We start from the raw sequence: 16,704 nt of genomic DNA on the forward strand, positions 1-16,704 counted from the left end.
AAATGTTATTTAAGAATTCACTGAAAGCTATAAAACCGAAAATTAATATGTACCAGAGTAGAAGGGAGCTGGAATGATTAGTTTGTGTGAAGAAAATTACAGACTTTACAGACTGTAATGTCTTCTTTAATCAAGTATTTACCTTGAGTCAAACTATAATGAAATTCATTGCAACTTTTTTCTTTGAACTTCATGTTCTGGGAATCCAGATACTGTTTTGGCCCTTTCATGCTAGTCATTGCTCAAGGTGCTTGTCATACCTGGCTTTTTCAATCTTCACAAACTTCTGCTCTGTAATTTAATCCTTACTCTGAAGCAGGCTTGACTCCCCAAGACTGTCCAAAGGCAGTACAATATGTGGTAGCATATTCAGGTGAGCACATCAGAGAGAGTAGTTGGAGAGCACAAATTCAGCTAAAAAATACAAGTGGAATGACAGTCCAGTTTCCAGCACCCAGGAGCCATGGATTTTCCAGCACCTTGGCTAAAATCTTCCTTCTGTCACAAAGGTGTTTAAAAGAGTGTTGTGTGTTTCTATAAATACACACAGGACAGGGATTTTTCCCTTCCTGTCTTCATCCTTGTTTGATCTCACCAATCCCTGGAACCTCTCCTGGTACAACAATATATTCTGTTGCCAACTCTTCAGCAGGCACAGGTTTATTCCCTGGGTATTGAATTCCTGAAACTTTGTATTGTCACATTGATTGTGTGGCTCCTCTAGGTGTACTAGGTGAGAATTATATTTTTATAGACATCATATATTTTATACAGATGCAAAATATGGGACAACAGAGAGCTGCTGTGCAGCCTAGCAAATGTGCAAAGGTAGTGGAATAGAGTGCTTTGAGGATGGCAGTGAGGTAAATTCAGCTGCCTCAGAAAAAGGATCTGTGTTTTCCTCATGACTTTTCAGCACAGTCCAGCAGTGTTGCTCCTGTGCTGACAAAAAAGAAAAAAAAAGGAAAAAAAAAGGTGTGGTCTTCATGACCTTTTCTGTCTCTGACTTCCATGGTCCAGCATTGAAAATATTTCAGTCCAAAGCACTTCAGTTACTTGTTGCCTCACTGTCATGGAATATACCTGCAATGAACAGCAGCAATGCATGACCCTGAGAGGTATATCCAGGTACATAATTCCTTTGATATTTTGTGAGAACTTCCATTTAGTACCACATTAAAAATATGCAGAAGTCATGCAGAGCATATCTGTACACCCAAGAGACCAGTTTTTCCAGGCAATTTCAACTCCTTTTCCTGTAGCCTGAAGCCACCATTAACAGCAGCATTAAGTGGATTGCTGCATGCTGTCCCCAGTGGTGCTGAGGTGGGCAGTGCACAGCACTCAGTGGTGGTATATCTAAATTTACAACTAGAGAAATACCCCAGGAGGGAGGCTTGTAAAAGTACAAGCACTACCTGGGTGAGTAATGAGAATACAACAGAGCAGCAAGCTGTGCTTGGTCTGATGTTAAACTTTGCTTTTAAAAAGCTTCAGCTGGAAGATCTTGAAAGGGTCTCATTTGTTAACAGATGAGGAAGCACTGGTTTGGTAAAGGTTATTTGTGATATCTAATACATTATAAAGCTGCAGAAAGGAACATGACCAGGTTCTTTCCTAGTATTCTTTTGGAGAAGAACACTCTATAATTCATCATGAATGGTGTTTTGGTTTCTCTGTCTGTGCCTGCTCTCAACTTGGCCCTGCCATGCAATGCAAAGTAACTGTCAGGTGACAGAATAAAAGAGTAAATATAGTTCAGACTGTGTGGATTTAATGAATGTGTAAAAGTATAAAGTATATGAACCTGATCTTCATTTACACTAAGGATTTTTTATGTCTTGCATCCAACAATTTTTCCCTCTCCACTGAGCTTTTTTGTTGGGAGAAGCTGATAGAAACCTGGGAGTAATCCAGCTATACACACAAATAACAGCAAGCATTAAAGAATGAAATAATTCTCTAACTGGAGCTCTTGTATCTAATTATTTCAATCTAATTCAAATTTTCTTTTCGTTTGTTGACTGTTTCCTATAGCAAGCTTGCCACTAAGCATTTAAAATGCTAGAGACATCTTCCAAACTCAGATGCACAAAATGTATTGCCAAGAACTTGGAAAAAATTCCTGCTATATGTATGCACCTGTGAATGGTAGCAAATGGTGACACTGCTGATGTTCAGGTGTCACTCAGATCCTCATGCAGTGCTGTCAGACACGAGATACTTGTGTCTCCTTGCATGACATCTCCTGGGGTTGTCTCTGGGAACAGGTGAGCCTGACTGGATTTGATACTCAGGCAATATTATAAAATTGTCATTACTGTCATTTTGTACACCTCATTCCCTCTTCAGGATCCCAAAGGAGGAAATAAGGTGCATGAAAAAAAGAGTGAATTTGCATTTTCCTTGCCCAGAACTCATGTTGTTCCTAGGACATAGGGATGTAGCCAATATTTTGTGTTGTGGGATGTCTTGGCAATTAGAAGCAACTGTTTGTCTCCCTGCCAGTGAAAAAGCTGATTACAAAAAAAAAAGAAATAAGAACTTTTTATGTAAATACCACTTAATTATGTATTGCTAAGCAGTTATTTGTTCATGTTGACCTTCTAAAACCAAAATGGAAGAAAAAATTCCTTTCAATAGCCAAGAAAGTTGTTCAATGCATTTTTTTTTGCATACAAAAAGGAAAATAAGAAAAATTTTAGTCTTAAATATCTAAAATGTCCCAGCAAGCTGTGAATTATTATAGTTATTCTAGTGAGTTAATTCTGAAAATTAATAATATGTTTTCAAGTAAAGACACAATGGAACATAAGTTAATAATAGAACATAATTAATTTCCTGTTCCTTTAGCAGAAAGATCATTCAAATATATTTATTCTGAAACCCTAACAAGTGGAAAAAAACACTTTTACACTAAAAATCAAAAACTTTTCATGTGTTCCAAGTACTGTGTGTGGTAATTCTTGTCAGATAAAGCTTTCATTTTGAAATCTGAACAAGTTTTCAGGGTGCTGCACCAAGCTGTCTCAGCAGTAATACTTTTGCAGAGTTTTAAATCCAGCTCTTTTCAGGGTATGTGGCTTCTTCTGAAAACTGAATGCCCACAAAAATGTGCTTGCATTTAAAAGAAACAAACAAACAAACCAAAGGAATTAATGAGCCACCAGGATTAGCTGAGTTGATGTGGATCCCACAAGTTGATCTCCTTGGGTTCTGTGGGGGCTTGTGGCTAAGGTGGGGAGAGCAGCTCTCTGTGCAGGGGTCCAGGGCTGTGTGCCTTTCCTGTTTTCCTCTCACATTTGTGTCAGCTGCAGTGCCCCTTTTCTTTCCATTCATCTCTTAGGTTATGAATGAGACCAAAATAGGGATTTTTTTTTTTTTAATCTCCCTTGAGGACAAATGCTTTTTTCCCCCTCTTTATCTCTCTCTGGAGGGAAGCCTGACATAATTATGAATGACATGGGAGCAGTGTTTCTTTCTTCAAACTGGCTTCACCAGAAAGTCATTATGGTTTCTTATGTGATTAATTTCTAGTAAAAGTATTTTACTTTATAGTATGTATTTGCTGCAGCTTCATTTTTATAGTTGAAGGTAGGTAACTACATTAAGTTGCACCTCCAGCAGCAACTCATTTTGTCTCTTTCACAGACTTCATTACAATTTGCATTGTAGCCACAAGAAAATTATTTTTGAAAAATAATTTTTCAGGTACATATTTAATTCCAATCAAATAAGCTCCTTGAGCTCTGATTATGTAGAAAACTGTTAAAATAAAGGAGTGTAAATCCTTTCTGTCCAAGAGATTAGAAGGTATTTGAGTGTTCTGTGTAATTTTTGTAGATAGGAAAACACAGAGAAGCAAAGATTTTGTTTTCAGACAAATACAAAGTTTGTTTAGATAAGACTAAAATTTATTAACTAAATCTATTAAGCTTGAAACAAATTTTATTAATTCTTTGAATCACAACATTTGTAGACATTTTCAGTCCTGTGAGCTGTAGCTTACAGGTACTCCAAGCAGGAACTTTTTGAGGTAGCTTGAATGTACCAGTTTAAACCCTAAATATTCTTAGTCTCTCCTTTTGCAATTCCTTCCAGACTCTCCAAAAGAAAGCAGGAACTATCCCATTTCAGGATCCTAGCCTGAAGGCAGCATTTATGCTTTGTAAAACTTAAAGCCTTGGGAAGATTGATAGACCAGCATAGAAGAAAAATTGAGGCTGCACTAGACTATTTATTTATGTGAGGATCCAAAATACCATTGCATCAATTTTTTTTTAATGTGCCATCTGCATTTCTGTTCTGAGGCTTATGACAAATTGCAAATATCAGTAGCAGAGCTGCCTGTTGATGATGTTTTCCAAGCAATGAAGGAAGAAATGAAGGACTTTCAAAGCAGTTAAAACTCACTTAGATGGGTCTAGATGGGTTGCAGAAGCCCCTGGATTGTGTGCTTAGGCTCTTGCTGCTCTCCTTCTTCTGGTTCTATACTCAGCACCTGCAAGGAAGGATTTTTTGCCAAACTTTCTCTTGCCTGGGAGGATTTCCTCCTGGGACAGGACAGCTCCCTTTTCTGTAGCTGTAATCTACAGTGGCTAAACTAGAATGATTTTTTTAAAGTGGTTCTTATCCTTCATGAGCATTATTTGAGGAGAAAATAATAAATAAATTCTCACTGCTCTTGACACTTCTTTGTTCAAGCAGACTGGTCTCAAACTTTTTTTGCTGCTTCCGGTGTTGAGACCTGTAAAGATTCCATTCCCTTCACATGAACAGTTTTATGGACCTAGAACTTAGCCTGATTGCATCTGAATGACAGCTTTTGTCTTAGGAAGGATGGCAGATATGACTCATTAGTAAGTCAGTTCTGCAGAACAGCTGTTTGCATAATTCTTCCAGTCTGTAGTCTCAAGAAGCAAAGAAAAGCCTTCTTCCCTGAACGTGCATGTGTATATACATGCATATATATGTGTGTGTACACACAGAGAATTTATATACTTAGAAACCCATGGAGTTTGTAATGCATATTTAGAAATTGAAATGTTGTTCGTTATGTTTCTGCATGTTTTTAGTTTAAGTAGCTGTGAAAGGGGGTGCAAAGAATCCTTCAATTCTTCACCATGTGGGGTATTAGTCTCCAGTGCAGAGCACACTCATACAAACTAAGAAGAAAAACAAGGAGTCACAGAACTACAATACAAATATTATTGCAATCCCTTTCAACATCAAGGCCCAAAACTGTGTGTTTTAAGGCTTGAGAGTTGTTTGCTAAGTGTTAAAAGCATCCTGGTGTGCCTTTGAACTGAGAGCTAGGATTTCCATTGCTTGCAAACCAAAGCTGAAATAAAAACACAGGGTTGTGCAGTGGCTGGGCCATAACAGAGTGTATCTTTGCAATGTAGAGTGCTCTTGTCAAATGGCAGCAGAACTATTGCAGTGAAGGAAGAAATCCAGGCTGAGAAATGGTTTTCAGAGGCACAGCTGACTTTTTGACATCACTTGTCAAGTGACTGCCAGGAAGCACAAACTAACTCCTGACAAGTTGGGTGACAAAAGAAAGCAGGCTCTGGATTTTATCAGAAGCATAATTTGAGGTGATTCTATTTTAATCTTTCAGTAGAAGAGCTGGGAGTAATGAACTGTTGTGTTACATCATTTCATGGAGGTGAAGTGACTGGAAGATGGTACAAAAGCATGTACTCAGAGCCTGGTGTGGGACAGGGAGATGAGCATTGGAGTGACTGCTTTGACACATACTTATTTCTGCCTGATTTCCATGTGAGACAACAGTTGACTACCAGAGGCCAGCCTTCACACTTTATAAACTCTCCTTGTTTTCCCATGTCTCTGCAGACCCACTACTGGGTGTAGCTCCCTGGCCAGCAGGCTGGCTTTTGTCAGTCAATGCCATTGACTCCTTGCAGGCTCAGAGCACCAGAGGGTGAAATCCCTGGCCTAGAATTGTCTTCTGTTCTCAGAAAATGACTGTTCCATTAAAAAAACCTGTTTTTTCTCTTGTTTTGACAGAAGAAAAGTCACAGTGTTCTGTGTCTTAATCTACAAAGCAAAGTTCAACATGGCCTCTACAGAGAGATGCCTGCCATGAACACAGGAATAACACAAAACTGCACAATGTATTGACCCAGAAAGTGTTTCTAAATTATACAGAAATGAAAAACTGACATTCAATTAAAATGTGATTTGTGTTCCCACGCTCCTTTTCCCAGTGTTCTGATTTCAGGAAAAAATGTGGGGTGTGAAAGCAGGTCTTACGTGTTTTTGGAGCTCTGGTCATGCCTGGCCTGTCCACTCTGGGCTCAACCATCTCTGCCTCTTTTCTCTGCTACTCTACTAAATCTTATTCCCAAATGTGGCTGCAAAGCCAAGCAGTTGGGATGTGTGGGTGTAGTGCAAGTGAGGACTTGGTCTCAGACATGCTTCATGCCTACCCTAAGATACAGTACACAGGCAGCCTAAGAATTCATCTAACTCAAAACTGGAATTTTTGAAAATTTTTAAAGGAGTCAAAATTTTATCTCAATTCCCTTCACTATAAAAAAAAAAAAAAAAAAAAGCCTGATTTTTTTTCACCATTATAAAGATAATTAAAGAAGAAAAACATATTACTGTAAGTGTAGCCATATACTATAATTTTTGAAATCATTGTGCATATAAGCCTTGATTGGGTGCCATGTGCTGGGTGACCCACCCTCTTCTCTGTCCTCAGTCACCTCATATGAAACAAGTACTAAAAAAAGACTCTGGAAGAAGGTAAGGCAGGTGAAATAATCTGCATAATTTAAGAATTTGATCTGTCCACACCCCTGTTCTAATGCTGACTGATTCTGTAATGTTGAATCAAAACTGATTTTTAAACCAATTTATTTTGTATATGGAATAAAAAGCCAGAAAAATTGCCACTGAGGAGTCAGTTAACTTTAATACTGGAAAATAATTTTTATAAGTCAAGAAATTCCCATGTTAAGATCACATGAAATGTTTAAAGGCTGCAACATATGATGACTCTACAAATTATGGAGTTTTCATGATTCTGCTTTTAGATTCAAAATACACAGTCAGGAAAAGCAAAAAGTCTCAAGTGACAGCAAGAATTAAGGGAGGGAGAGAGGGAGGAAATTAGGGAGGGAGGGAAGGAAGGAAGGAAGGAAGGAAGGAAGGAAGGAAGGAAGGAAGGAAGGAAGGAAGGAAGGAAGGAAGGAAGGAAGGAAGGAAGGAAGGAAGGAAGGAAGGAAGGAAAATTTCAAACCCATGACAAATGAAGTTTGGTGTAGCAGTAAGGCATCAGTAGGCTATAAGACCAAGAATTAAGGTGACAGAGAACTGAATGTGACAGCTCTGACAGTGAAAAATAAGCCTGTTATTTGAAAGCTAAGGCTGAGATCCTGGCCCTTAGTGAAGTTAGTAGAGCCTGGGTTTTTATTCAGGGCTAGAGAAGTGTTAATATCCAATCCTTCAGTTAAGTTTGTGTGGTGCACATGTCATGCCACCCTGAAATTATTGCCCTGAAATGTACAAGTGTTAGGAGTTATGCAATATATTATAATATATTATTTTCTTAAATCTTTCTTGGGAATGGTCTTGATGAGGATCTTCTTATGATTGCTGACCAGACTAAAAAGAAAAAATCATCCTCTGAACCAAAGAACTGAAAATGCAGTCACCCTTCCTGAAAAATCTGCAGGCAACATTTGAAGCCTTTGTGAGGCAGTAGTATTGGCCTCAGTAAACCTGTAACCTCAGCCACCTGTCACCCTTGTTCATCAGGAACACTCTCACAGGGGACTCTGAAGGGATAAAATGCAGCAGCTTTGTTGGTGCTTAGTCTGGCTTCTCCCAAATGTGGTCACAGCCCAGGAGAAAGCATAGCATTGTATGTTTGGAAACAACAGCCCTGTGATGATGAAGGCATCATCTGGCCCTTTATGACTAAAACTAGGCCTAAAACAGTCAGTAAATTTACAAATGTGAATTATTAAATGTACAAAGGAAGTCAATGAGAAATACTGGCAATAAAAAAAAACTTGTTAAAAAAATTACTTATACGTGATATACAACAGGTGAATATATTATTTAATAGGGAAGAGTCTTCAGTTTGGAAGGAAAGAGAAAGCTGAATGGTCTGTGAGATCATTAATTTATTGAAGGAGACAAACCAAAAATTGGTATTAAAGTGTTTCTCACAAAGTAAGAACTTAAAAAATTACTTTAAAGTACATACAAACTCTCAAAAGGGAAATATATTTCAAATGATCCACAAGTAATTTGGAGATCTTACTGCCACAGAATGACTTGGCTCCCAAAATACAATTGAGCTCCAAAAGTAGTTAGAAAAATTAATGGCAAAGCAATTCAGCCAAGCCAATCTGAACACCACGATGCAGATGCAGCCTCCCACTCAGAAAGTCCCTGAAAGTGTGTGTAGTCAGAGCTCAGGAGGCTGTGTGAAAAGGAAGCATCTCTGAAAGCAGCCCTGATTATTTTCCTGATTAGCAGTTGGATAAAATCAGAGACATAATAATAGCAGCTAATTGTCTTTTGTAGCCATCTGTTGTGCTTTGGGCAGTTTTGGGTTAAGTTGTAAGTTTTTATTTTTACCAGGAAAAATGTAGGTATGGTAGATGAAGCCAGGAAATGTGTAGCTGTAGTGGATCATTGAGTGGTTTATATGGGAACACTTTTCATATAAAAGGCCTTGAGGTACATGTGGCTTCAGAAACATGCAGTGATGATAAAAGCCCTGGGAACATTTCACATCTGGATTTGTATATAGCTTGGTCTTGCTAGACTGTCTAAACAGGTGCATTGCTCTGGGTAGCATCTTCATCCAGTACAAGAAAATGTAATGAAACAAGAATGGCTCAAAAAATTGCACTGATCCAGTGCTATATCATCTAATGTCCTCACTGGAGAGCATGTTCCCATGGGCAGGTACCAGGGCTTGTGACAGCAGCTCTCAGTCCCCTGAAATGCCACAGCACTCAGTGGGCTCTGTGTAACACAGCACACTGATTTACACTTCTTGTAAATCAAGGGAGTATCTGTGTTGTGTAAATTATAAAATCATTTCAGCAGATGGTTTTCACATGCCTCTTAGTCTGATGTGTCCCTTCCTACACTGATGGAAACACCTGTCAGTGTCAGTGCTGCTGTATTTGCTCCTGCCAAGTTGTACATCACGTACAAATGTAGATTTATCCTTCCAGCACAAAGGAAGATAAAACTCTCTTCCCCCTCACTTTCCCCATCCTTTCTCCTTCCTCAGCAGGACTGAGAATTCCACTCCTTTGATGTTTGCCTTTCTGTTACTAAAAAAAAAAAAAAAAAAATAAAAAAGAAGTTAAAATGAAAGCAGGTAAAAGTTTGTGTAAGGATACCCCAGCTTTCTGTTGGCAACCCTGGATGGTGAAAATGGTTTAGGTTGGCAGCAAGATCCCTGTGGCTGCAGAGGTGCAGCAGTGGACTTCAAAAGGTTACTTTGTGCATCTGAGCTTTGAAAATGGCAAACTGGAAATGTTGGATTGAAGCTGGATTAAATGTTGGATTTAAGTTCCACAATAAAAAATAGATGTCCTAGTTAATCCTGCATTGTTACTTCATGATCTCTGCCCAGATCAAGTGACTTCTGTGGGCACTGTTTGGGAACAGAAATGTTTTCATTTCCAAATTATCAAAGTATTTTGGGACTGAAAAAATTATTCCTACTGTACAACACTGTTCCTCTGCAGCAGACTGTCCAAATGCAAGGTGGTTTTGATCTGTCCTATCACTATTTATTTCCCTAATTTTTGTTGTACATCTTGCCAAGCAGGAACCACTAGTTAACTAAAATTCTCATTTTCACTGTGCAATATTGATTCCTCTAATTTTCTTTTGTTAGATACCAATTATTATAAATACTGTGGTAAGAAATAAATCCTATTTTAAAGTTTCAGAATGAAATGAGATCTTACATTCTTTAAAATATTTATCACAAGTTTAAAGATACTTTAACTCAAATACCAGTTCATATCTGCAATTGTGATATAACAAAACAGGAATACATTTTGTAATAAGAATTTACAGCAGTTGGCACTGCTGAAAGAGGAAAAGTTTCTATTTCTTGAGACTATGAAAATGTCACTAGTGGCAAGCTTGTTGATTTTATTTGCTAGAACTGCATTTTTCAAGAACAACATTTCTGAAGTACATAGTTGTATAGAGATATATATTTAATATTTGACTGTATTTTTTGTTGCTATAGTGAAAGTTTTAAAATTGTATGTGTAACCGTTTTAATTGTTGAATTGTCTGTTATATAAAAGTGTTTTCTTTATTTGGAATTAATTTGATACAGAGCAATGCATGGATATTTTTTTCTTGATGTTTTAAAATGACTGTTTTAGCATTTGTTTGCCTAACACAACACAGGAACGTTGTGGAAAATTCTCATTATGAGCTTTGTCTAATGAATGTTTTTCTTCACCAAATAGTTGTAGCAGTAAAAATAATTGTGTTTACCTTCTAACTAAGATAGTAATATCACAGATATCATGGATTTTGCATTCTCCCTAATGGTCTGGACTTCACAGCTCTTCTGAATTGCCTGGAGTGGTCACTGAAGAATAAATTGTAGCCTGACTGAGTGATAAAGATCAAATAAGTGATTTAATTGATTTACTGTGCAATATATATGAATACAATTGTTTCATGAATATTGACAAAAATCTTTTTAAACTTGCAGCAAGTAGTGGCAGCAATAAATGCAGGAATCATACCTTTAGGAAACACATCTGCTCAGATCAGTCACTGGGACTTGGGAAGTTCCTTCTTCTTTGCTGGCACTGTTATTACCACCATAGGTAGGACACAGCTTATTATCTTTTTATAGTCAATGATCTGAAACTCTTTTGATTTCCAGTGTGTGCATATGTTTGTTAATGGTAAATCTTCCAAATCTTCTGTTTTAAATAGAGTTATTTTTTAGCTGCAGGGGCAGAAAATAGCTGTCTGTAAAGGAGACCTAGCTGAGTGATTTTTCTATAGAAAAAAATTGTTGCTGTACATTTCTCTCAGGTGACTGAAAGAGGTTGTGGAAATATTTTCTGGGGAGAATTTGGTCAACTGTACAGTCACAAGTGTTAAATAGGGCATGATTTAAAGCACATGTGCATTAAACCATGACTGAGATATATGGAATTTAAAACCTGTGTTCTCCCATTCAATATTGCTATCTTATCTACATTCTGAAAGTCACTCTCCCTCTGAGAAGGTGTAAAAAGAAACAGTGTTGGGTATTTCTTCCCTTTGACTACAATACTGTACACATGTACAATATTGCAATATTTAATGTAGCTCATAGCTCACAGAAGAGCATTCAAAAGATGGATGGAAATTTGAAGATAAAATAATGAGGAAAAAATATGAGAGTGATATATAAGGAATTGCAGCTTCTTTGCAATAATTACCACTATATAATATTTGTATGCATATTGTGGTGGAAGAGGATATTCTTTTCAAGTGTTGTCTGGATCTTTTTTTTTCTTTATGTAGAATTGCCTAAGTTCCACATATATTTTGTGTGTTTGAGTATAAACATGTCTATATTTATATGCATAAATATTGTGCCTATGTGATATTTTCCACATCTAGAGTAACTGAAACACAGGTTTAGTGAAAACAGAAAATTCTTACCTCCTTGATTTGTAGCATACTTACTGATTTGATTCCTCATGGTGATAAAAACCCTCAAGGATTGAAAAAATCTAATTAAAATTAAAGGTTATAACCAAAAAAAGCAGGAACTTTGAAAGGACATCTTTGTGGTCAGTCTTATATTATCCTCTTTGGACAGCACTAAGTTTTATGTTGTAAGCATCCTTAGTCCTGTAGAACGTGCACAATAGTTGTTTCACTTCCCAATAAGTATAAAAGTTAACATATGAAAAGTGGTCAAGGAATTAGAAGTTCAAAAATTATTTTAAAGCAGTGGAGCATTTTGTCTCACCATCTTTTTTTCCAAGTAAAACTAAGGCTTTTCTGAATCAAAATGTTTTCTGATTTAATTTACTGACCTGATTCTACCAAGCCATGTGTGATGCCAGCTTAGAAGGGAGCAGGGATCTGCAAAGGCATCCAGGCCTCTGATCCACTGTTCCCAGGAGGCAAGATAACCCAATAGGAAATCCATTTGAAAATTAATATTTCAGGTCATTTCTGCAAACCAGAGTTGTCAGAAGCAGGTCAAACTAGGCAACAGTAAATATTTGTTTCAGGTTTTGTGATGGCAGCCTGAGAAAAAAAATGAGTGAAAAAAGGCTTCCATGAAATATTTTGGCTTTGGAGTGACTGAGTTTCTTTCATGGACCCTTTTTTGATGGGAAGCTCCCAGCCAGTTGCACTTTAGAGCTTTTCTCAGGATCCAAGGAAAGCAAGATTTTATGGAAGCTGTAGTGTGGTTGGCATTAATGCTGTGAACCACCTCTCCCATGGCTCACAGGGCTTGTGGTGTGACAGAAGGTGGGGCTGTGGTGAAAAGCACTTGGAAAAGTGAATTACCTGGGAAAATGGTGGTGAGCAGAGCAGCTGGGTGTGCTTTCCTTTGATCTTTGTGTTATTATGTGCCAGCAAATGATTTTCTGTTCAGAACAGTACCTTTTTGTATAGGAGTAACTCCTTGAAAATGAAGGCATTCCAGTTAGAGGGCATAAGGTAATAATAATTAATTTCTCAAGAGAGTCAAAATGTGGTTTATGAGCATCTCCAGAGAGCTGCCATAGGCTTCAGACAAATGCTAGAGATATTCTCTGTGGACAAAGAAAGGACTTTATAAATTCATAAAACAACTTTACAGAAATAATTTGTAAAATGGGTTTGATAAATATGAATAAAATTTGTAGATATTATGTCCTTTATTCTGTGTACCTTAAGGAGTACTTGAAGATGAGAAAAGGGATTACTACCATTTAGAGACAATGACAGCTTTCCAGTGTTGCAGCAGATTTTGTAGTTTTCCAAACCACTTATTACTATAATTTTACCATATCACTTAGCCCACACTCTTCCTGTTGATATCTAAGAATCTAAGACATTCAAGTGGAACCAGTAGTCTATGAATAGAATTTCTCAATCCTTCCTTTAATGAAAGCAAAGCCTTTCTTCATTGGCAGTTGCACTTGCATCCCACAAATATTTGGTTTCTAGGGAGAGAGGATAATAAATAAAGCCTTTAGCATCTGCCTAAGCAATAAATTATTGTTTTGCAGTTACTGTTCTTGCTGTATCCCTGTAGTGTCGAGCACTGATGTGAAAAATATTGACTGTCTGTTTTGGTGGCTGATGGAGCAGACTAAAACCATCTTCTGGATCTCCTGTAGGTTTCTGAAAGGCACTCTGATGATGTCAGTATGTCTGTAGAGTTCCAAAGCCACAAAAAGAGAGGCAACACTTCAGAAAACGTGGCTTAGTGTTTATGTAACATTTTTTGAAGTCTGTTATAATCCTTCATGTGGCTCAATAAATGTTACAGTGCATAACATAAAATTAGCAAAATCAGTTTGAATAGAATATGATGTGATACTGCTACTAGATCTTTTCTAAAAAGTGGATTTAGTTGAGTCATAATCAAACAGTTTAACAAGGCTTTCTTTTGAACAGATCATTGGTTTTTAGCTTTATATTTACTGCTGAACTTGTTTCAGGAAGGGTTATAGCTTTGACTGGCTTAGCTAGGTGTTCTTGCTGTGAATATGTTTCCAGAACAAATATTCCTCATCTCAACGAATAGATGTGAAACTGCATGATTATTAGTCTGTGCATATGGAATAGTTTCAGACAGTCTCTTAGAGTGAAAGGGGCAGTGGAAGGAAATAGGAATATGAAATTATCTATGAAAAATATTATTGCATTGTTCCCTGGGATACTGTACATGCTGCAAAGTACAAAAGAATCTCTTTTTGTCTACCTGAAAATGTCATTATCCAGTCAGTCCTGCTCTAAGATCGCATGACCAAAGAAAAGCAAAAAGAGGGTTGAGAAGAAAAGCAAGAAAAATGGTAACTTAATCATAAAGCTGGAGATAGTGCTGAGGAGGAGGGGAAAACAACCTTTTTGCCTCCTCTTTTTATTCTGAGAGCTCACTGCTGGCACTGTGCATGGTTAGTGACCTCTGGATGATTTCCTTCAGTAGGTAGCTGGACTCAGGAGCAGCATACAGACACAACCTGCACACACCCCAGTTTCCCCCAGACTTAGGTTTCAGGGGTGGGGAAAGTTTTATACTGGCAGCAAGGTAAAAAAATCAGACCTATCATTTTGAAGCTTGAGACCTGTGCCTAGAAAAAATGAAAAAACAAAGAAAACATGCCAAGGCCTTGAGCTCAGCAAGTTGTTTTCCCAAATGTCTGGTGTCTGAGCACATAAAAGATGCAGTGTCCTCTGTAATACAAGAAACTGCATCACGATCCATAGCCTGCTATGGCTCTCCATCTAAAAGAGCTGCAATATTTCCACTCCTATTCCAGCCACTCTGCAATGATTTTTTCAAGCACTGCAAGGTAGACATATGGAAGAGTGTTTACTCAGCCTGCTGGAAGGTGGAGTGTCCTGGCTGGCAGCTGAGAGCACGGTGGCAGTGTCAGCAGCCTCGCTGGCAGCTGTGATTTGCCAGAGAGCATCCTTTCACACAGAGCTCCATAATGCCTTAGCACTCGAGGATGCATCACACCCCACTGGTGTCCAAATCCAGCAGCTGCTAAAAACTGGGTCCAAAAAATCCAAAAAGGAAGAGCACATAATTTCTTTTTGTCCTTCTCCCCTTTTGTGACCACTAGCCCTTGATTTTTTTAACCCAGCATCTCTTGTTCACTGGAAACTGAACCTCTTGAGAAGTTCATAAGTTCATTCCTGACTAAAGTCTTTAAGGTAGGTTCATGCAGCTAGGTATGGGACTATGGGGTTTTTCGAGTCCAAAAGTGTAGCAACCATTATTAAAGTGTGCAAAGGAATGTGAATGCAAAAAAAAAAAGGAAAAAAAATTTGTAAATATTTATGACCAGATGTGAATAGCAAGCAGCTAAGATACTGAAAATAGATTTATGTTTTCGACTAGAAATTTCAACCTGATTTATCATTTTTAAAGCTGCAATTAGTTCTGTAACTTCAAATGCAATTTCACTGTAAGAAATCATTCTTTCTGCCGTTTTCCCACTGGCAGGACACAAGGTTTGCTTGTGAGGGCAGGGTATTTTAGAAAGTCTTATTACATTGCTTGTTGATTTGAAACAATAATAAAATCCTGCTGCTAAAACTGTCCTTTCTGGCACCATTCCACTGCATTTTTGAAATACAAGGTAACAGAATAATGTGCTGACAAGTAGAATATACAAAACACTTTTGACGTTACAAAAAGACAAATATTGTTCATAATGAGATGTGTTACCTATTATGTCAGATAATCATAAAGCTAAAATGTGCAAATGACACTGAAAAATTTGTTCTTCTGGTTCAGAAAACTAAGAAACATCACGTGCTTATCTTAGAATGTTACTTTTTTTATTTGTTTATGCCACCAAAGAAGAAACAAGGATTTTGAGATGACTATAAAAGTTTCATTTTGAAAGACTGCAGCTTATCAGAGTGTAAATACTTGGATTTCTGTTGATGTATTTGTAAGGGAAGAGAGAAGAAGCAAGCAAAAGAAAGTGAAGTGCAAATGCTGAGTGATTGAGGAGATGACTGGAGAAAAACTCCTGAAATTAAAAAAAAAAACAAAAAACCAACAAACCATAAAATACATTTGCCTGAAAAATATTCTGATATGTGACTTTTCTCCATCCTATCAGTACTTAAATCTGCATTTTTGTCCATTACTTAAATGAACTTAACTCTTGGTGGCCATTGGGGTATAGGGCTTCCAAGGACCTGTTTCTTTCAGTGCTCCTCTACCAGAAATAATCTTCATCAAGGCAAGATTGAGGATCTCAGCCTCTGCTGATAGCCTGGCTGCACATGTCCAGACTTCACAGAGCTTCTTGCAGGAGTATGTGTGTGGCAAAGCTGTGTATAACCAGCAGATAACACCAGCTGCAGAGCAATGCAGAAAAGAAAAAAAAAGTGGTTAAAATTTATGGTCTGTGAAAATGTGGTAGTAAGAGACATGCTACAGGGGTCACTGGGGAATGAGGTGGAAATGCTGCTTCCATCTCTTGCTCTGCAGAGGACTTCATTGAAAACTCCTGCTGCTCTCCTGAGAGTCACATTGACTCTCAAAATGTGCTAAAGATGTATATCTCTTCTGATAAGATGTCAACAGAAAGAATTTTTAGTTTTAAAAGAATCCCCCTGGGTTCTCTTCAGAACTCAGTCTTTCCTCCAGGTTAGTGCTGTGCTTGCCTTCCCATCCCTGTGCTGCTGTCCTTAATAGCTGTTGGAACTAAATTAGGTTTTTAGTCTCTATTCGCTCATTTTAATTTATTTCCTTTGCTTCTTTTGTTGCAATTTTGAAGAAGTGTCTGAATTTGACCCAGTTATTGACTGTTGACAAATAGTGCTTCAATTGTGCTCTGGAGAGACCTGTTAGCATTTGGCAGCACAACTCTCCAAATATTTTATCTGAACTGAGCATACTCTCTCCCAGGGCAGTAGCGACTAAACAAGATTTTCTCTGTAATTATTTCTCCCAGGAAGAGTGAGTTGAAAGTATAT

At 37.7% G+C, this 16,704-nt stretch overlaps 1 protein-coding gene across 2 annotated transcripts in view; it reads left to right on the forward strand.

The window, feature by feature from the left end:
* KCNK2 (potassium two pore domain channel subfamily K member 2) overlaps nucleotides 1-16,704 on the forward strand; it is a 103,158-nt gene that overhangs the window by 33,208 nt on the left and 53,246 nt on the right. For both annotated transcript variants that reach the window (XM_056488578.1, XM_056488579.1), the window contains one exon: nucleotides 10,745-10,862. In XM_056488578.1, the coding sequence (XP_056344553.1) occupies nucleotides 10,745-10,862 (118 nt within the window). The remainder of the gene's footprint in view (nucleotides 1-10,744; nucleotides 10,863-16,704) is intronic.

Source organism: Oenanthe melanoleuca, chromosome 3 (genome assembly GCF_029582105.1).
Source record: "Oenanthe melanoleuca isolate GR-GAL-2019-014 chromosome 3, OMel1.0, whole genome shotgun sequence".
Classification (NCBI taxonomy): domain Eukaryota; kingdom Metazoa; phylum Chordata; class Aves; order Passeriformes; family Muscicapidae; genus Oenanthe; species Oenanthe melanoleuca.